Source organism: Mya arenaria, chromosome 6 (genome assembly GCF_026914265.1).
Source record: "Mya arenaria isolate MELC-2E11 chromosome 6, ASM2691426v1".
NCBI lineage: Eukaryota > Metazoa > Mollusca > Bivalvia > Myida > Myidae > Mya > Mya arenaria.
Genome location: NC_069127.1, coordinates 5,404,876 through 5,426,612, shown reverse-complemented (window position 1 = coordinate 5,426,612; position 21,737 = coordinate 5,404,876). Strand labels below are relative to the sequence as shown.

Here is a 21,737-nt window from a genome sequence, read left to right as displayed (position 1 = left end):
TTTTCAAACAGAAACTTTTGCTTTTCTTCTTCAGACATACACTTGAATTTTTTTGCAATCTGCAAGAGAATGCGGAGCACCATTATGCATTAAACACTTATCACGCGACACACTAGATTCACTATCATCCTGAATTCCTGTTTTAGCGGCTGCTACGCGACCATTGGTTGTTGCTCTCTGATACAGGATATCACGAGTCCTATGTTGACTTGGTTCCTTCGTCTTCTGGGTTTCGTAGATGAAACTCGGGTCATTGTATATAACACTGAACTTTTTCACAAAGCTCACGAAAAAGTGAAATGGCGGGAATGGTACAGAATGGTTTTCTTTATATGTTGATGCGTGAGTGATCCATTTTTGCTGTAAGCTGTGAGGAAGTTTGTTCACCACAGGGTTGACTCCAATTGAAGAATCAAAGTAAGACAGGGTCTTGTCGTACTTTGGGTTTGACATAAGTCCTTCGATCTCTTGTAAGAGGTCTGATAAGTCATACAACTTGGCTCTTTCTTTATTTGTTAAACTTGGAAAAGAGTGCAGTCTATTTGTCAGGGAATTAAGCAAACTTTCAGGAGCTCCGAATCTTTCGTCTAATCGTAGCCAGATTTGACTTAATGCCTCATCTGAATCGTGCAGGTACGCTGTTCTAAGGCTTATTGCATGTTTCTTGGAAACAGAACCTAAGTATTTTATTAACAAATCAACCTCCTCCCTGCTATTAACAGCCATCTCATTGCTGACTGACTGAAAACTTGCTTTCCAGGCTTGGTAGTTCTCACAGGAGTCGTTGAAAGTGGTCAACCTCGACAAGATCAGATCCTTCCTTAAGAGAAACTGTGCTGTGGCGTTAGATTCAGTGTTCGGTGTTTCTTTCTTGGACGTATGGAGAATGTTATCACCCATTTGACTGTTGAGATAGTTACGAACTTTAGAAGTAGGATCTTCTTCATTGATTTGAAAATCCGTAACTGAACCCTGCTGAGAACCAAACATCAGATTGGTTAGTTCACTTGCCTCTGTGGCGAGTGCCGCTGCTTCTCGTTTCAGTTTTAAAAGTTCCAAATCGGCATCAATGTTTGCTTGTTTTTTCTTTAATTCTATCTCTTTTTCAGCAAATTCAACATGCACCTTAGCTGCCTTTGCTTGGGCAGTTTTCTGAGCCACTAAACTATGAGTTGAAGAATCACTGGGACACTGTGACATAGTGTCAATCTTTTCTGATTTGATTTTCTTTATTGTTCCCAAATACTCATGGACCCTCTGTTCGACATCAACAAAAGAATTGTCCAATCTTGTAATTTCTCTTTCACTCTCTTCTATCTTCATTCCTTCTAAATATTTCATGTAGACGGCGTATGCAGTTTGTACACCTTGATGTAACCCTTTACATTGTTCTTTACACTTATTTAGTACAGAAATTGTACTGTTAATGGACAGGCCACTATTTCCTGAGATATATTCTTCTAAAGCTCTTACAGATCTGTTATATTTGCCAAACAGTTCTTTACTACATTGTTCATACAATTCCATGGCTTTAGGTGTTTGTCTTCTGACACTTCTTGTTTCCATGCGGGAATAATATTTCCATATAAACGTGATGATACACAGTTACTTGTGATGATACACAGTTACTTGTGATGATACACAGTTACTAGTGTGATGATACACAGCTACTCGGCTTGCATGTAACCTGAGCATGGTTATTTACTGTACCGGACCGCACTATGATGTGATAATCGTTGGGGCCAGCGAGTAGAACCAATGACAATACCATCAGTAAACAACAAAGAACAAAGTCAACTGCCCAATGGTCTGTCGATTTATTTGTGTGGTAAATACTGAAAAATACAAAAAATGATATCTACTAAAAAACACATTCTCAACAATATTTCTGGCTTTTACACATATTGAATTAAAATAGTTTTACATAAAAAACCAAAAAATCCAAAATACAAGAAAGGACCAAAAATTAAAGGCCTACGGATGAAATTGACCAAGGTACGAACATGTTTAAGTACGAATTAACACAAAAATTAAAATAACAAAATATGGGCTAGAAGAGCCTTTGCTTTCAAAATAAAGTGGCCAAACTATCAAAGAACATGAATAATTATTATATACTGCAAAAACTTACACCATGCATCCCATGGAGCCGAATATAAAGGAACGAAAGATTTATCATTCAGCCACCATTTACAGTACGTCAGCAAATGAAAAAGCGGGAGACAGAGCAGCGGAAAGTTAAACAATTACCCAAAAGTTTGAGCGCAAAGATCAATGAAAATACTATCAAGAGTTACCTCCCACTAGCGGACACCACATTGTTTATGATATAATCACAGGTATATTTTGTAATAATATTACAGCGTTTATTGGTTCCATGATAATATCATCTAGGTCCTATTTATGATTGTATGTTGTTTATGATACTACAGCAGGTATCGTGTTATGACATTACCGCAGGTATCTTGTTTATAATATAAGAGCAGGTGTGGTTTTTACCCCAGATGATTTTTTATATAATTTTGACACAGGTATATTATTTATGATATTTCATTACGTATATTTTATATGATATGAATAATATCAAATGCAAAAGCGTCATTTCACTTCCGTTTCGCAGTTTCTCTTTAACAAGTGTAAAGAGTTTATGCTAAAGTAAAAACTTTTTTTTGGAAGTTTCTTTATGTAATTGACATTTTCTTTCACTGATTATTTTAGGAAAGAACATAAAATCTAAATGCTTTTTAAGTCTTTTTATGTAATTGATATTTCTTATTATATGAGGGAAGCACATCTGTCATGACCAAGATAAACTCTACATTGTACCTTGTGCCATTACAGAGATGCCTTATTTGACTTGTAAAAACGATACAGACACAAGAGGTACGCTTTGGACAGAGATTCTCGCCAACACGACACGTTCATATGACTGCGATAATGGATCAAAAGGTAAGGTTCATGTGATAATTATTGCGTCCACAACTAAAGTTATGGATAGTATACATGAGAGCTTTGCGCGAATCAATCTTAAAGGTAATAAGTTGAGGATACTGTTTTGTAAGACGTTATGAAAGACAAAGTTTAACACCAAGCGTGCGTTTTAGTAAATAACGTTAAACAACACTTATTCATACACATAAGCCCTGTCTTCTTGTTGCCATTCTCTTTCTTTCATGTTTTCGGAAGAAATATAAAGTTTTATCAGTGAAATACCAACAGTGGAAAATTCAATTTGATATTTTCAAAAAAATAAATGCAAAATAAGGAGTGAAAATATCAACTTTAAGAAATACTTTTAAAAATCGAGTAGTTACTTATTCTTGATCAAAACAAGACCCTTCACTTTGAACAAGAATATATTGCCGAAATAAAAAAAATAGAAATTTAAAAAAGGTGACATAAATAAAGATATTTTTGGTTATAAACAATTTACTTTTTAATCGAAAATCGTTTTCCCTTTTTAAAACGATTTTGATGTTGCTGAATGTCAGAACAGTAAATTTTATACTAGGGATGGCAACAAGTAGTAAAATTGGTACTCGAGTACTCGGACAATCTATCGATCGAGTACTCGGGTACTCGATTACTCGGATACCTTGAATTGTTTTTCTGGAGGCAAGTTCGTGTATAAATGTATCGTTCATGTACTTGGTGCGTTGGTCGTTTTCATCTTTAAATTAAATAAGACTGTCATTATGTACCTTAACAGAATAAATCAATGAATAGAAACAAATGTTGTTTGATGCTTTTAATTCGACCTTTTCATTGCATTTTATACATTCATTAGTACTTAAGTATAAATGGCATGTAAAACTAGGATCATATTCGAGCGTCTAGATGACCGAGAGTACACTCAATAATGAACAAAATTCAGAATTACAATGAACGAAAATTATTTATAAATTTGTTCAGTTGACTCTATGAAATAAAATTTAAACTGAACCTTTTCCATACTGAAATATTGTTGTTTCCCTCATTAATATGCATCATTCCTGAATTAAAATATCCACCAATCAATTGCAATAATCATTGCGAACAATACGCCCATTCAGGAATTATTGCTCGTAACGGTCGTTACCTTTTCGCTCGTCAATGTTCATTGTAAAGTGAAAATTCTCTGATTTGGTAAACAATACAATTATGTAGGCTATGTACCGCTATCAAAACATCGCTAATTGCCACAAGTGCTATTTTCAAATTAGGTCCCATTGTTGACCGTTAGCAACTCTCACAACAACTGTCAATTAACTTATTACGAACAATTGTGTACACAGCAAGGATTAGAGAGATCGTAAATTGTCTTCTTGTTAAACGCTCCAGATCTGATACTTACGTCTGTAAATCATGTATTTGGTGAAATTCATAAAAATAAAAAAAAATCGAACTCGAGTAATGATTTGGTACTCGGATGATCGCTCGAGTACTGTTTGCCATCCTATTTTATATCTAACATATTTGAAAAATGTTAAATCCAATGATAATCCGAAAGTGTTTTGCTAACGCGTTCGACCTTTCAAATGTTCACTCAAAAACGGAGGCGTGGTAAAGTGGTGATTTATTTATTTTCTGTTTAATATAATCTTGCTTTCTTTATTTTTTGAAACATAGATGCACTCATAAAACTGAAATATTAATGTTTATAAAATGTTTATACTTAAAACGAGCGAATAAAAAAGAACAAAGAATATCAGATAACTTTTTCTCAACAAACCAGCAAATAGAAAAGTGACAGCTGCGTCATCAAATATACTTTTGCCTTTGGGGCATCCCATGGGTAGCGGCGTCTATAACACTCTTTCCAAAAAAGGGGTAATTAAGAAAATAAACCAAGATACAAATTAAACTCCGAAAATAAGCATAAAAGAAACAGAAAAAAATGTTTAAATCAGTGTAAGATCTTGATCCTAGAATAACTATATTTTCTATGACAAACGTGAATTAAAAAAAAGCTATTAACAATTATTTTACCAGTTCGTTGAATAGAAACCAAATAAACAACATTGACATTTCCTAAGTTTTACTTCAGCATAATAAATATTATAAACGTATAATAGCCTTGCTATATAATAACTGCAATTGGTACAACAGCTTAACAAACAATTTAAAATAAAAGGATTGGCAAAATATGGCCGTGAAAACGAACGGACTCCATGATAGGTCATAGTGACACACGCCTGGAAGTCCGAATGGAAAAGAACCACGCAAGCCGAGAGAGGCTAGGCTGAGCCGTTGTATTAAATGTATATTCAAAGTGAACTCTATAAATACTATAGTGTCCTATGATATGCCCGTGCTGGAATAGACTGTTTGGCAAAATGCGACAACCCAGCAACTACGGTCTACGTGCAAATGCTCCTTACCAAAAGCAACTGCAAAACCCGCAATATACCCGCAATCTCCTACAACGCAACGCAACAATGCAACCCACAATTGCCAACAGCCAATGCAACATCCGCAATATATCTTCGCAATCTCACGGCAACGCAACGCAATGCAACGCAACCACCGGGACGCCAAGTACTAGGACGTTCCCGGCCTTGAGCAACAGACATGCAACAGACTCCTTAAGAACTTGCTATTCCAGCAACGGGATAATAAACGTCATTTATATCTATATTCATCCTAATTAATTGATTTTAGTTTATAATTCCCAATTTCACATGTATAGCCCTCTTGTTGATTCCCATACCGAGTGATAACTAGCACCGAGGTGCTCGACCAAGGTAAATGGTCTCAACAAGCCAAATACATCTAAATCATAAATTATATATGTATGCATTTTTAAATTGAAATGGATGACAGCCTAGCCGGCTTGCGATTTTTTCCCGCCACAAAATTGTTAAACAATTTTCCCCAAAAAAATATGTTGATAAAATTATACGTAATGCATTATCGAATCCATTAAAGTGTCAATATAAAATCCAATCCCCCAGGCAGCCGAGATGTACTCTATCCGGGCGGAAAACCCCGATCCTCGTGTGAAATATCTACGTTGAGTAGCCCATAGGCCCCCGTGCGGCCTAATTATTTCGAGAGAAATTTGCAGGGGTTACATTTGCATTAAGGTTTGGCGGAGAATGACTGCAATTAATCTTAGCATGCCTTGCACCACACCGTGAACAAACATGGCTAAATTTACACATTGCCCATGAGCAATTCCCTTTATTAAAATCAATGCACCCAAAACTTGTAGACGATCGTGTTTGGCTATAGTTCACCGGGACCGTTCGAGTTCCCTAGGGCGTGTCACGAACAATCATACAACGCCACCACAGATCATTATTAATTTTGGACCATTGTTTTCACTTTTGGTGACGGAGTTATGGCCTGGCGTAGCCTGAACTGCTCATCATATGAGCGCCATTCAAAGCAGCCTTGGCGTGAAGCACCCTATCTAACATTGTACATATATTGTAACATTTCGTTTGTTTTATGGCGTTGCAAAGCCAGATAGATGGGCATGTCAATCAAAAATGCATCAGTCCACTTTTCGACTGATTGTACCTTTTCCTTGCACAGTTTTGGTTTGGCCTCAAGGGAGCCATCTAGTGATATTGACAGTGTGGAACTTTTACACATATCGTTCAATTCAATTGCCCCTTTTAACAAGATAGCCAAATTTATGTATTCTCCCCTAAGTATTTGTTGCTTCAATTGCGTTGGTACATGTGATGATAGATCATCGTTCGCTAACCTATACATTTCCATGCTACCATCAAAATTTGCACCCATTTGGAACTCTCCACCTTGGCCAGACCCCGCCAAGCCACACCCAGTATCTGAAGGACTTTGCCTACTAGACGTAGGAACCACAGTTTCTGTGGTTAAAGGGTGCAAAATATGAGACCTAGTAATGATATCATGGAAGTCAATTACATTACCCTCATTGTTGTTTCCCAGCACCGCGCCTGGCAAGGGTATCTGTTGCGCCTGTGGGAGTTGTGCTTCCAAATTGACACGAGGCGGTTGCCTTAGCCGCCGTGCACGTGGCTGTTTCTCTTCCCTTACTTCTGCTGCTTCCGCCACTTTCCTTTTCCTCCCTTTAGGGCGTCCTCTACCCGGCATGGTTGTAACAGGCGTATTTAGCCGCGAGTGTCAGATATTAAAGTACAAAACTTCTTTATTTTCCTATTGATTCAAGAGCTTTTTAATTTCGGTCCTCTCCGCACGAGATTTCGCTAGCAAAGAAAGATTTCCCGTTAATAGACCGGTTTAATTTAATTGAAAAGTGCACTTTAAACTAGTGTCAAATATCGAGAACCAGTTTGCATTGACTTGACCGATAGAGGCCGAGAGTGTTCCGATTGCTTAGCAACGGAACAACAGACCTTAAATTCAATCTCGCGAAAATAATAAAATTTATTTTTAAGCAAAATAAATTAACATATTATATAACTCCAGACATTTTCACACTTTAGATCAAGTTTTACCTTTTTTACGATCGAAATCAATAATAATAATGAAAAGATAGAGACCAAAAGAAAATTCAAATTAACAGGAACACAATATACACCAATAAAAGTTTCAATTAGTACGCTGTCAAATAAGCGAAATATGAGCAGAAATAACACAATATAACAAGCACTCGTATATCAATTACAACTGGTTTTACCACAGCCAAAACACGATCAGTAAAATATACAGGAAACCTTTTGAGGATCTGCCACACAACTCAATTGTTCTGTAAACTTATAATTATCATAGGTTACAAGTCTCGAAAATGTCGCCCAGACGGCACATGGGAGCTACCACAGTACAGCTGTGTCAGAGAAGAAGTGGAGAATGTCAATAATCAAGTAAGACATTTGCCTTTAAAGCTTCTTAAATGGACTCGCTCATGGTTTGTAAATTTTACTCTGTAAGTTACGAAATAAAAAATGGCAAATTAAAAGGAGTGTAAAAAATTATATACCAAAGAGCTGGAGCCCATCAACAAATATTGATAAATATTGAAGATCACAATCTTCGTTACCGTTACTAGCAGATTTGATTCGTTGATTGAATATATTATTAAATCGTCAAAATATCCAGAACGTATGTGTAAGTCCTGGTAGCTTAGTGGCTAAGGTTTACGTTTTCTTTTTTCTTGACTTTACCGGCGTGGGTTCCATCCGACTAAAATACTATAATAGTACTTTTTCCGAATTTCCGATATCAAAAAGTAAAAAAATGATAGAATATGTACTATAAGATGCATAACCGGGAAACTTATTGTTGGTTCAAAAACATAAGCGAGTCCCTTAAAAGGAAATACAGATTTGATCGTTTCACCAAGGTTTTATAGGAGCGTTCTCTTTCCTTTTAACCATTTGAAATGTAAAACTTATAAGATCGCTAATGATGAAGAGAAGCATATTTGAATTTCTTGTAGAATACTTTCACGTTTGAGTCCAATCCAATTGAGAATTCTGGAGGATTATGCTATTAAAAATTATATTCGTTTTTGAAAAATTATCGGTTTATTAATGAATCGTATTACGAATGTTTATGGTTTTGCTTAACTCTCACAGCTCAACGATCTCACGACGAATGTTAATATTACAACAGAAGAAATCACAGTTGCACTAGAAGCCCTCACGAATGTAACCACGACACATGGGACAAATGCTGCAACAGCTCTCACGGATGGGGAGATAACAGCGATAACTAGTTCACTGGAGAATGTTGCGACTCTTCTTAACAACTCCACTAAGTTTGATCCTGTGAATATCTCCAAGGTAAAGCGATTTTGATCTATTATAAAACATTTGGAAATTAAATGATTAATAAATTACAGTATTGCATGCACCGAAATCACATCGTTATTACTTCATTGGGATGAATTTATGTTAAACTTTTTTGTTTTAAATTGTTAGCACTTTATGGAGTCAGCCAGTAATTTGCTTGATTCGTCCAACCAAGAAAGCTGGAAGGCAATGAAGGAATCAGTACGTACTCGGTTTTTGTCGGTAAACTGCATTAAGGTCAGGTATTAGTTCATTCTCTGTATAAAAGGAATACTTTTTAGACGCCCAGTTTTCTAGTCGTGAATGATATGTCTCTAGGATGTCAAACTCGTATTAAGTAAAAATTCTGGACATTTATTAATATCCCTTTTTCTTTCATGCTTTTCGATAAAACATGGAGTTTTATTAGTGAAATAACAACAGTAATTTGATATTTTCACTGCAACATAAGAAGTGAAAATATCAACTCTCAGAACTACTTTTAAAATCCATTGTAGTAACTTCCCCTTAATCAAAATAGATCACTTCACTTTGAACCAGAACATGTTGGCAAATATTAAAAATTTAAAAAAAATGTTACATAAGTTTATATATAGATATATTTGGCAATAAACAACTTACCGTTTATAAGAAAATGGTTATCACGTTTTTCAAACGCTTTTTTGATCTTGAAGCTGAATGTTCGAACATTTGCTTTCATACCAAGCAAATAACTGTTCGAGTATCAATAGAATGTTATATCATATGAACTGTTTGTCGTTATAATTCGTAATACGAACTTCCCTAAAAAATCACAAAACAATGTATTGATAATTTTTACCCAACCCACGCCTCACAATTTGTCAACAAACTAGCGTGGTCCTCATCATTACCTGGAGATCGACCTGTCTTAAAGCAAAACAGACTCTGACAGTTTGGTTATGTATTCAAGCCCCGCATAAAATAAAAGTGTTTTTGTTACTTTTTGGAACATAGATGCACTAATAAAACTTCATTGATTACTGTTCATAAAATATTTGCACTAAAACACGAGCGAATAATTAACTATAGAAAAAAATATCAGAGAACTTTTTCTTAACAAACCGAAAATAGAAAATTGACAGCAACGTCATCTGCTATTATATATATATAGAATTTGCGTGAGGGGCGTTCCACGGGTTACGGCGTAAAAATCAACCTTTTCCAAAAAGGGGGAAATTAGGAAAATAAATTAAAATACTAATAAAACTCCGAAACAAAGCATAAAAGAAACAGAAAATTTGTTTCTTTCAGTGTAAGATCGTATTTTATTTTACTCGTGATAATAGAAAATCTATATTTTCAATCGTGGCTTCGCCACTCGTGAATATATGTTTTTTTCTATGGCACCCGTGAAATAAAATACGACCTAACACTGAAATATACAAATATCCTCTGATACTTCTTTTACAATTTCTGTAAAAGCAACACAATTTCAATTAATTTGAAAATTATAATTTAACTCTAATTCATTAGAACAACAATGGGGCAGAAACGATGCTGAAGGCTGTCGATTCCGTTGGATCCGCTATAAAAAGAAGTATTCAAACTGGTAATAGAACATCTGTCACCATTGTCAAGACAAATGTTGCCTTAGAAGTGAAAAAGACTGGTGAAGAAAGTATTGAGTTTCCTGCAAAATCTTCATCTGATAATCCAGCCGATGCTGACAAAGATTGGATTCATAAGTCCCACAGTAATTTGACATTGGACAAACGTGCATTTAAAGGTACGGATTGTTTCTACAGCGCAAAAAAATAACTAAAACAAATAATTAAATGTAATTGAAATGTCTTGAATTCAACAATTGAAAATTAAATGTCTCTTGTGATAGACGCATTAAATTGGAATTACTCGGTTCAAGTGAATGAGAGTATTTCTGAAATATAACACTAATGTTAATTACTTTTTCACCTTATATCACATGTGTCATTTTATCAAACAAACATGTGATTGTCTTCAAACTATATATTATTAAAAGAAATCAATGATGATTGAATTGTGGTAGCTTATAGAAATTTCATGATTTTTTCAGAAGACAAAACTTACATCACCACAGCTATAATGTATCGGGACATGTCAGATATTCTGCCAACACAATCAAATGAAAATACAACAGGGTGTGTATTACTTAAAAAAGATACATTAAAAAGTGGAAACGACTTTGTTAGAAAATATATATGTGATTACTTTCTGTTTAATGTTGACTGTTCTGTATTTCAACTTTAAGTTTTTAAACGTACTTATTTGGGCACCAAATAACTATTGTTATAAACAATTTGGTTTCACGATGATGTTCATATAGTACTCAATCAATTTGATCACGATGAATGGTTGATTGTTCTCTTCAGAAACGGGAATCAAAAAGAAATAAATGGTCCTGTGTTGTCATTGTCGCTTGACCCAGCTATAGGGAAACTTACTCCTCCAATCAGAATAACATTCGGTCACTTCTTGGTATGTGTTCATATCCCTGTTAAGGGCAACTGTGTAAACAAAAACATTAATTGTATTTTTACAGATACACATACTTAATATTGCCAAATCAGCATTCAGAACAACAGATATATCAATTTTATACAGGAAAAAGAGGTTTTAAGTGGACACCACGGGGACTGTTGTTTCCATTTTTCCATTCAATAACTAAAACTTTAAATAATGAGTTATATATTTTTCCAGACGAATTTGTCAGAGCCAGCATGTAACTACTGGCAATTTGGCAAGTGAGTAACAATAATCTGACTTGTAGAAATGAGTTTAATCTAAAGCAGATTGTTGTAAGGACTAGAAGAAGTGTTTATGTTTAAACGTTTTGCTACTGAGTTTGTTTCTGTAGCTTTTCGCATAAATATTGCCAGATAATTAAAAAGGTAACTGGTCAAAATTGTTTTATTGACTTCCAAGCGGAAGATTGATTAACACGAGATTATTTTACAAATGTTCCATGTTTCACATTCATTTTAGACAGAGTAATCATGAAATATGTCAAGACAATTGTAAAAACCAATATTAATTTTGCTAGGTTATTAAATGTTTCCTGTTGTAGGGACAATCAAGCAGGAGGATGGTCAACAGACGGGTGTTTCGTGAATTATTCCTCAGCAATCCAGACTGTCTGTGAATGCACACATCTTACTAACTTTGCTGTGCTGATGAGCCCATTTGTGCAGGTATTTTTTTCGGAACTGTGTCAGTGCTACAAATGTGTACAAATGGTAGCCCCTTACTCATCCCTATTTTGTATGTTTAGGTCATTCGGGGTCATTAAAACGTTAACGTGACTCTTGATAACAGACATGTTTATACTTTACCACCAAATGATAATCTTTATACACTAATTGGTCTGATGTAGAATCAAAGATTTAAAAATACTTTTGTTATTTGTGTTCATGTTGCTAAGTCAGTATACTAATGTATTGTGTTTTTCAGGCAGATGCTGATTCAATCCCATTGCGCATCGTCTCCATCGTTGGAATTGCTGTATCCATGTTTTGCCTTCTGTTAACATCGTCTTTGTACATCTGCTTATGGAAGTACGAGTTCTACACTTTTAAAGATTACTTTTTACTTGAATTCAAGCATATAAACGGTCGATATTATCTGGATTTTGTCTCGCTGTAGATAACCGCGGAACGACCTCTTGTGTTGATGAAACGTTTTTATGTGTTGTCCCGTTGACCTTTGTTTCCATATAGGAAACTCAAGAATAACCGAGCTATAATTCTACTGAACCTCTGTATTGTCCTGTTGTTCTTTGTTTTCATATACGTAGCTGAGGATCGACCGTGCTGTAACTCTCATAAACCTCTGTATTGTCCTGTTGTTCTTTGTTTCCATATACGCAGCTGCGGATCGACCGTGCTGTAACTCTCCTAAACCTCTGTATTGTCCTGTTGTTCTTTTTTTACATATATGTAGCTAAGGATCGACCGTGCTGTAATTCTCCTGAACCTCTGTATTGCACTGTTGTTCTTTGTTTCCAATATAGGTACATGAGGAACGACCGTGCTGTTATTCTCCTGAACCTCTGTATTGCCCTGTTGTTCTTTGTTTCCAATATAGGTACCTGAAAAACGACCGTGCTGTTATTCTCCTGAACCTCTGTATTGCCCTGTTCTTCTCCTACATCGTGTTCCTGGCCGGAGTCGATAGAACGGAAAGCAAGGTACTTCAAATATGTAGTCTTAACTTTTATATGTTGAAGCACATGTATGTGTTATTCTTCTATTCTGTCATATTTGTGTTGTAAAAAAAGGTTTTTTCACCTTCATTTGGTCTAATTTTACCATATTAATTATTTTGTGTTTATACAGGAGTTTTGCTCAGTTGTGGCAGCCTTATTGCATTATATCTACTTGGTCGTTTTTTGTTTGATGCTTGCGGAGGGGATAGACATTGCATACACAGTTCTTTATGTATTTGCTACCAGATCACGCGCGAGATCATTAGTTATTGCATCATGGGGTGAATATCCATTTACAATTTTGTACCATATGTTTATTACTGTGATCCTTTTATTAAAATACGAAACTGTTCAAGACATCAGGTCATCTGCCTGAAATTATCTAGTTACAGCTGTTCAACTTAACCAAACTATAAATGTTTAAGTAATTCGAATGATTCTGTCCCTAAATATATAAAACTTTCTAAAATTGAAAATCAATATTACTCATGTAAAGATACGAAAAGTAAAAATACATTATTTTCCAATAGTTATACCAGCTGTCATTGTCGGAATATCACTCGGAGCAACTCAGACACAAGGATATGGAAACACTAACTTGTGAGTAGATTTAGTCTTTTATACTTCACAAGAAGGCACATGACGTCAATCGTCTTAACCGACACATATCCCTGACCTTGTTCTGACATTGCAATCAATCGTTCTTAGTTCGTGTATTACTGATGTTGGTCGAAACAATTTGTATTTAAGTTCTAATGATTGTCTTGAATTTGATAAAGACTTTAGTTAAGGCAATCCCTAATTCTCAAATTCTGACGGTGACTATCTAGTCGATTATGACTTTTACATAAATGCTATTTTTGGGACACCTAGGTTTCGTGTTGTCGATAACGGGTGATCAGATTTGGTTGGATGATTGGTTTTTCGTTGTTGGTTTATGTTACAATTTAATAAAAACAAAATATTCAACTTTGAGGTGCACGGATGATAATTCAAAATTATAGACATATAATCATCACCTCTTACTAACATGCTAAACTCAGCGCCAACGTTTTATAAAAGCTTCTCCCCCTTAGATTGACTATAGAGAACATTTTTGTTTTACTTAGAAGTTCAAAACAGTAAATACTGTGATAAAGATACGACCACCAAAAAAAAAAAACAACAGAAAGTGAATCCAGCATCAAACGAAGTCCAAAAGTTCATTAATTATCTTTACTGATCCTGGATTTTTAATGTCGACATAATTCATTCCGTATGAAATATTGAATACACTATGTGATAGCTATTATATGTAACAACAATTCTAACAAGAGGTTTAAATGTACTCTTCACAGATTGCCTAAATTAAGATTTAGGAATGTTTTCGCACTGATGAAGCTTTAAAGATATTTTGATTTCCCAAATACAATGAACTAATGGTCAGAGCAGTTTGCCTTTATGATTAAGATAAGGTTGTTCCTTGACATACTACAAATAACCTCATTTTATTCTAGACTTAATAGAAAATACTTGAATATTCTAAACAATTCCATATCAACACATATTCAAAAAAGGGTTTCAAAAAGAAAAGCAAAGTTAAATTTGTAAAATTGTTTTAAACTTGTGTACTAAGTTTCTTTGGCACTTCAATAGAATAAAATTATTTCCTGGCGCGCAACCGATCTGTTTTAAATTTAACTAATCGGATGTGGTCTGCTTTGGGTTACAAAAGTGGTCGGAGTTTGGTCGTATTAAGGTCTTAGTTCTCCGGGAAAATGTGAGTTAATAATAATTTGATCGCACTACGTTTGGGTTATGGTCGGTTGTTGTCATATTCCAACGTCGAATCACGTTGGAATAAAGAATCTCAAATGAATTCATGTCTACTGGCTAAGGTCACAAATCCGAACACTTTTTGATGTTTTTTACAATTATCTTGGAGAGTTTATGTTGTAGTAAGTTAAACTTTCGTATGAAACATCTTTGGTTCATGTGAAAACAGCTGTCAAAGTACAAATTCACGATCTCTTCAATTTTATGTCGAAAATCGTTCATTTTATGGACAGTAAATCACCCTTCAAATTATGCTATGGAGGGCACAAATACCGAACACTTGAAAAGCGAAAATACATGGTCATACAATTATAATTAAAAAGTATGCTATATTAAATAAACATTTAGCTGCAAAGTGATTTATTGTTTCCGAGATTTTTTCAAAACATTCGATTCAAATGTAAAGCGTGATTTCTATTTATAAATATTTTGAATGCAGGTCAACATAACTGCAAAACCTAAAGATGCGCGTGCGCCCTCTGAAGTCATTCCCCCATGTGCTACATTTTTATCTTTAAGCGTATAAACATTGAATGGCATTTTTTAGAAAAATACTAAACAAAACAAGATGAAACTTCGCAAGTGTGACCAAAGCAAGCCTCTGTATTGATCTAGATCATCGAATAATCGATCACGGTAATCAAACGCGTGTTTTAGCCGGTGTTTGGGATTTGTTCCCTGTTCGGGATTTGTGCCCTGTTCGGAAATGTACCGTCAACCAGTAGACTTTTGTTTTAAAGTCGCATTTAAAGTATCAGTAATTATATTCAAATTGGCATGCTTTAAAAACCTATTAATAACCAACACCTATCAGTAATACAATGCAATAACCACCAAATACTGTTTCAGCTGCTGGTTGTCTCTATCACGTGGTGTTATATGGGCGTTCGTGGCTCCTGCCTTGCTCATTATTTCGGTAAGTTTTAAATGTGAATTCTGATTATGCTTAACACGTGCTTTGTTTAAAATATATGAAGTATTCAAAAAAAGATCATGCAGTCTCTAACTTTACTGTTCTATTTCAGTTAAACATTATATGCTTGGTCCTTGTTTTCCGCAAAATGCTGAGAATGAAAGCAATGGAATCTAAGAAAACGACAGAAAAGATTCAGTACGTAAAGATCTCTAATCTAATAAAATTCATTTGATATTTTGTCATCTATTTTATGAAATGATACAAAATATTTTATAATTCCACAAAAGAAAGTCAAATATCAAATAAGAATAACATTCCGACAATTTCCTAGAAATACATTTTGAAAAAACAACAACATGATGATGAATGCAACGATCTTTTACAGAACCAGCCTTCGTTCGCTTTGTGTACTTGTTCCTCTGATGGGTGTGTCATGGATTCTGGGAATATTCTACATCAACGAAGATCTGTACTTCATGCAATACCTTTTTGCCATTTGTAATGGTCTTCAGGTTCGGAATTCGCGTTGAAGTATATGTTCGTTTTTTTATGATAACTGAAGCATGTTTTAAAACTAAAATTTCTGATCTTTTTTTTATTTAATAATAATGATATGACCATTTGAGTTGATAACATTTACTTAGTGTATGAATTCAAAATATGCATTTTTTTCTTTCAGGGACTCTTTATTTTCCTATTCCACTGTGCTTTGAATAAAAAAGTAAGCCCTGTTTTTGTTCATGGACCATACGTTGTGTTACTATCATACAGAATTGTGTTCACAAGGTTGTCATTAGGCTCGGCTGGTAGTTCGCTTACAGGTTCAAATGATAGTTGTTATTTTGGACAGCGTCTGCGAAAATGATTCCTCGAGAGGCAGTCACAATATCATCAAAGAACAATTTCAAACAATGGATACAATTATTTCAACTAATATGAAATATGAATTTAAAATAATTAAAAAAGCGTGAACTAACAATGACTGTCAGCTTATAAAGCACAGTATTTTGTAAACATGAAAACATGCCACTTTTTCTTCATGAAGAGTCATTTGCGTAAACGAAGGCACAGCTGATCATTATAAACTTATAATTACTTACAGATACAAAATGGATGCCAAATGAGACGAAGGCGTATGTCCGCCATGAAGTCTACGCTCAAAGCAACTTACGTAAGCTCACTGGATTATTGTTTGTAATGATGAGTATTAACGAGGTTGTTTTCGAAGTCGGCGACGTCATGCTAATACAATGACGTAAAGACTTACATTCAGTAAGGAATAACATCAGAGCGCTTTTGATTTTTAGACTTATTCACAAATACATTGAATTGAATACTATTTTGATCCTTTGGAAGAATAAGAAAGAATTGAAACTATTTGTCAATGGAATTTTGCAACTGTGGTTCACCTGTTTGTTTTTACGGGAAAATAACTTTGATAATAAGAACACAAGATGATGTTCGATACGGATTTGACACGTGTGTTTCACATTGAGCAGAAGAAAAATACATTTATTCCTAATCAATAGTTGTTATAGATATATGATATATTTGCAGAGAAGTTCGAGTAAGGAGAGGTCTAAATCAAAAGATCTTAAATGTAAGCATAGCTTTTTAAAGCAAACAGTCATTGTTTAGATAAGTAAAATGTAATCATGTATTCCCAGTTATATAGCCTGCCATATGCCTTGTAGTCCGCAGCCTAGCCATTCTCTCCGAAAATTAAAAAAAACATCTAAAAATCAACACATATGAAGTTCTAAAGCTTTTTAATTAAAATGTTAAGAAATTCGTGTAGTTGTAATCATATTCAAGTGTAGGAAAAATACACCGAAATGCACCTCAATCCAGCTAAAATCAATTTGACCAGGAAGCCCGAGTCCACATAAATCGGCCTACACATCAGTTTAAGCAAAACTACGCGCCTGAAATATAGATACAATGAAGACCTCATAATGTACATATTTTTGTCGCAATACCATTCACACGAGTATTACTCTTTCAGCATTTAGTTCAGAGTCTCGAGACATTGATGCATCAATCGACTGGAGTAACTGGGTATGTTGTTTTTGCTACTTAAACCATTCGTAAGGAGTATCTTGCACACATTCGATGGTTCTAGTATGAAATTTAAACATTAAAAGACATAACAAGGGCAAACAAATATATTCCGGAATAAAATTCCTTCGTACGCATAAAGTACATTCAGAGTTTGCAACAGCAGTATTGGGTTGATAGACAATTTTACAGATATAATATATTTACGCAATAGTATTTACAAGCTTTCAAATGGAGTTTCTTTTTCAAGATACGCATACTTAACACCAATGTTAACTTATGATCAATTCCATAAAAGCAAAACATAAATGCCAATTTTAGCCTGATCAACTTTTATTCAAGGCCTAAACATTATACGCAGATCATTTTATGTTTACACAGGTTCTCAATGGAACACCTGAGACTGACGAAGGTCAAAAACTTCGTTCGCCAGTTGGCGGTGGAGCCTTCGGTCATAATCACCGCCCGACTGTTGCCTTCAACCCTCCTGCTGAATACTCTCCACACACTCATGATAGTCGTCAAAGTATCAAACACAGAGATTCTGACAAAATCGAATTTGACCGAGGCGAGGACAATAACTATGACTACATAAAATGATCCACTGAGTTGTGATGCTCTAAAAGAAGTCTTAATTAACGTGTTATATGTCCTTTTTAGACAAGTAATTAAAACAACTGTTCAGCTTACTATTGATATAAAAGGAGATGTTCAAATATCTTATTTAATGGAAATGCTCAAAATGTATATGACGAACTACAGAAACAAGCTCATTAGCCAAAGATTTCAAGATAAACCATACATGTGATTTAAATAGTCACTCTTGTTTTAGTCCAAAAGTAACTCTGATTCAATCTTTATATACTATTAATATAGTTTTATAGAAACAATTATAACACATATATGCTGTGATACTTACTAATACTCCGATACTTCAATATCAGTTTTTTCTGTATCACCTAAATGAAGTGACGACTTTCATTTCTATAAAGGTCTTTTTTCGACGCCAATCCGAAGTTATTGTCCAATTTTAAACGAAATACAACGCATTTTGTCCAGTATGCAACCGATAATGAACTTATTTTTCTAACGATATCCAACTGATTTCTAACCATAGCCCGTACAATTGACCACCACCGCCCGGCTGTATTTACAAAATAAGTTATTTTTCAGATAATGTTAGCTAACGGGGGTGGTATTCAAGATGCAACTTTTGGTCATACATCATTGACTGCATTCACTGTAAAGGTCCATTAATTATATCGAGCGTTGCAATTACCTACATCGTTTTTAGATCCAATTAAGACCAGTATTGAATACCATTCTTGGGGACTGAATACTTATTCTCAGCACTGACACTCGTGCAATAGTTCCAATGCGTAGTACTAGTATGCAAAATATTATATTTCATTGACTGTAGTGTTCAAATTATTGTATGAATGTTTGAAATTGCTTATATGTGTACCATTTGCGTTCCGTTATGATAAGCGTTCGACCGCGTTTCTGTAGAAATACATGAATGCACAATATATTTGTATAGTTATAGGTATTGTTTATATATTATTTTTAATTTTTACATAATAACATGGTTCCTACATATGGTCATATTTCACTATTTAATATTTTAATACGGCATTTGTATATACATTTCCTGCGAAAGTAAATCCTTCATCAAATTCGTAAAGTTCATTATGCATGGCATGCAAACATGTTGTACACAAATTCTTAACCCGACTATATACAACAATATTCCCCAAAATGTCCTATTCTAACGTTGGCATGACATCAGGCATAGATGTTGGTTAATCGTTAGAATTGGTCCCTGTTCTAACATCGGATTTATACCAGGATGAGATAAAAGTGGATTAGTTATCCATAGGTAATATTTTGGCTAGTTTGCATATAAAGCAGTTTGATTGGTCACCAGTAATAATTGGATAAATATTGACCAATCAATGAACATTTGGCTTACTTTGACCAAACCAAAAACATAACCAGTGTTATACAATTGACTGCAGATCTTTAGCAACAATTAACTGCAGAGCTTTAGCAACGGAATCAAACGCCATTCCGGCAGAGCTGACGCCCCCTGTCTGCAAAACCGCTTCTATCGGTAGTTCTATTTTCACGAATGATACTCACATATTTGGTGGTCACCAAGGACCAGAAAATAGATAACCACACTGTGTACGAAGCTTATAAATACTCCTTCCAAAGGTCAAGCGCACCATACGCTGGACTGCAATTTTGGCGACACGGGTTCGAACCCGGTCCCCGACACAATTTTTTTTAACATTTTGGTACCTTTTTTACAATTATGATATCAAAGCGTAACACATTCTATTTGATAATTCTCATGAGATTCGTTACAGAAAAAAAACTTCTTTTGTGCCAATCTGGTGTACAGTCCCTTTAATACAGGTACTCTCAGTTCTTAAAATTGGTATATATTCTATCATGATTTTATACAAGTCTCTCTAAATATGGTGTTGGTGGTTGTGAATGGCTAGAAATTAGTGTTATCTTTCGTGCAATTAGGTCAATTGACTATAGAATACATTGGACATTTATTTATTGGAGCCATACCCACCATGTCCGCAATTGCCCTTAGGTTCGTAAAGAAATCAGTCTGGTTTGAACATTAAAAGAGAAAACACATATTTATCATTCGACTTTGGACTGGCAATGTAATTTTACAATCTGATGAAACAATAAATTGTCTCCGTCATAAAGCATTATGATATAAATAAGTTACGTTCTTGTTCATGATTGATGTTTAATACTGAATATTGCAGATGTCAAGGGCTTTGTATACTCTATGTACATACTAAATAAAAACGTTTTGTCAACCTTTCTCGTGAACTGAATGTTTTTAAGTCATTTCCTTGCAACACGTACTTGGAAACGGGGACGACAATTGAGTGATTGTTGAGAGAGACTGGCGCTGTTTGTTATTCTCGATAAGAGAGTTTGCAGATCTTTTTAAGGGTACCTACAACACAAAGTGGGTGGGGAAGGTAAAAAAGCTAAAACATTTCAAAACTTAATTTTTATTTAATTTTGAGGTATAGTCTTTTGAAAGAGTTGTATATGTTGTAATATGATATAATTGCCTAAAGATGCACTTCTACTCCTAGATATGACTTACCAAAATTAATATAATTGTTTTAATATACCCAAAAGGATGACTAAATGTCAAAAACAATTGTTTCTATGAAGAAAACGGGTTCTTCAAGCTAAGGTTTACCTCTAACCTGCTCCGTCGATATTTATTATACGTATACAGGAGGTTGCAGAATTGTGAAGAGGTGTCATTTCACATTTTTTAATCTTATCAGTAAATCTTAAAAGGACAATAGCGTGCGCTGCACTCCTTCGTTGGCTATTACCATTAAATACAGATTGTATTTACATTGCAATAAATATTTAATATCGGGTGGTTAACATGGGTTTTGGGGTAGTGTTGACTGAGAATGAATACATTTTATTATTTGTTCAACAAAAGAACAGAGGGAATGTCTAAATATAACAAATTGTTTCTGTCTTTAAAACTATATATATGCATGATCACAGTCAAATCTATTAGCTTCCGCATGGGATAGACGGACTATCTTATAGGTTAATATAATTTTACTGTATCTTACAGCAAGCTTTGAAGTATTTTTATACATTAAGCGTATATAACAAATACAAACGGATATTTACCTGCTGATACTAAAATAAAACCGATACAGGACTCTAAAAAAACACGAAAAGTATTTATTTAATGGTATGACTGTAACTTGAATCCCCTTAACATTAAAATGTATGTGAAAAACTACAGAAACAAGCTCCGTAGCCAAAAGTTTAAACATAATTCCCTTTTTATGGCAAAGGGTAAACGCCAAAGACATAGAACACAAAAACAAAAAACAAATACACACAATAAACCTGAAACAACAGCACAAAACTCCACAAACAAAACTAGGGTACCGCTAGGAACGGTAAGTAAATTGTACATTTACTGGGCTTCAATCCAGAT

The 21,737-nt window shown here is 34.6% G+C and overlaps 2 protein-coding genes across 2 annotated transcripts in view; one reads left to right on the top strand and one right to left on the bottom strand.

Moving 5' to 3' along the window:
- The window catches only part of LOC128236962 (adhesion G protein-coupled receptor L4-like), a 29,689-nt gene extending 11,373 nt beyond the window's left edge, over window positions 1-18,316 (top strand). Inside the window, exons 3-23 of the mRNA XM_052952104.1 lie at window positions 2,842-2,949; window positions 7,705-7,796; window positions 8,511-8,717; window positions 8,856-8,963; window positions 10,221-10,473; window positions 10,780-10,864; window positions 11,096-11,201; window positions 11,424-11,467; window positions 11,791-11,914; window positions 12,174-12,277; window positions 12,807-12,909; window positions 13,058-13,208; window positions 13,458-13,527; window positions 15,592-15,658; window positions 15,768-15,853; window positions 16,044-16,170; window positions 16,338-16,379; window positions 16,761-16,829; window positions 17,216-17,258; window positions 17,664-17,716; window positions 18,098-18,316. Coding sequence (XP_052808064.1) covers window positions 2,842-2,949; window positions 7,705-7,796; window positions 8,511-8,717; window positions 8,856-8,963; window positions 10,221-10,473; window positions 10,780-10,864; window positions 11,096-11,201; window positions 11,424-11,467; window positions 11,791-11,914; window positions 12,174-12,277; window positions 12,807-12,909; window positions 13,058-13,208; window positions 13,458-13,527; window positions 15,592-15,658; window positions 15,768-15,853; window positions 16,044-16,170; window positions 16,338-16,379; window positions 16,761-16,829; window positions 17,216-17,258; window positions 17,664-17,716; window positions 18,098-18,316 — 2,261 coding nt within the window. The remainder of the gene's footprint in view (window positions 1-2,841; window positions 2,950-7,704; window positions 7,797-8,510; window positions 8,718-8,855; window positions 8,964-10,220; window positions 10,474-10,779; window positions 10,865-11,095; window positions 11,202-11,423; window positions 11,468-11,790; window positions 11,915-12,173; window positions 12,278-12,806; window positions 12,910-13,057; window positions 13,209-13,457; window positions 13,528-15,591; window positions 15,659-15,767; window positions 15,854-16,043; window positions 16,171-16,337; window positions 16,380-16,760; window positions 16,830-17,215; window positions 17,259-17,663; window positions 17,717-18,097) is intronic.
- On the bottom strand, window positions 23-1,581 carry LOC128238520 (uncharacterized). The gene has a single exon (XM_052954513.1). It carries the CDS (start codon window positions 1,564-1,566, stop codon window positions 31-33), a length of 1,536 nt encoding a protein of 511 aa, XP_052810473.1. The 5' UTR covers window positions 1,567-1,581; the 3' UTR covers window positions 23-30.
- Window positions 18,317-21,737: the final 3,421 nt, after the last annotated feature.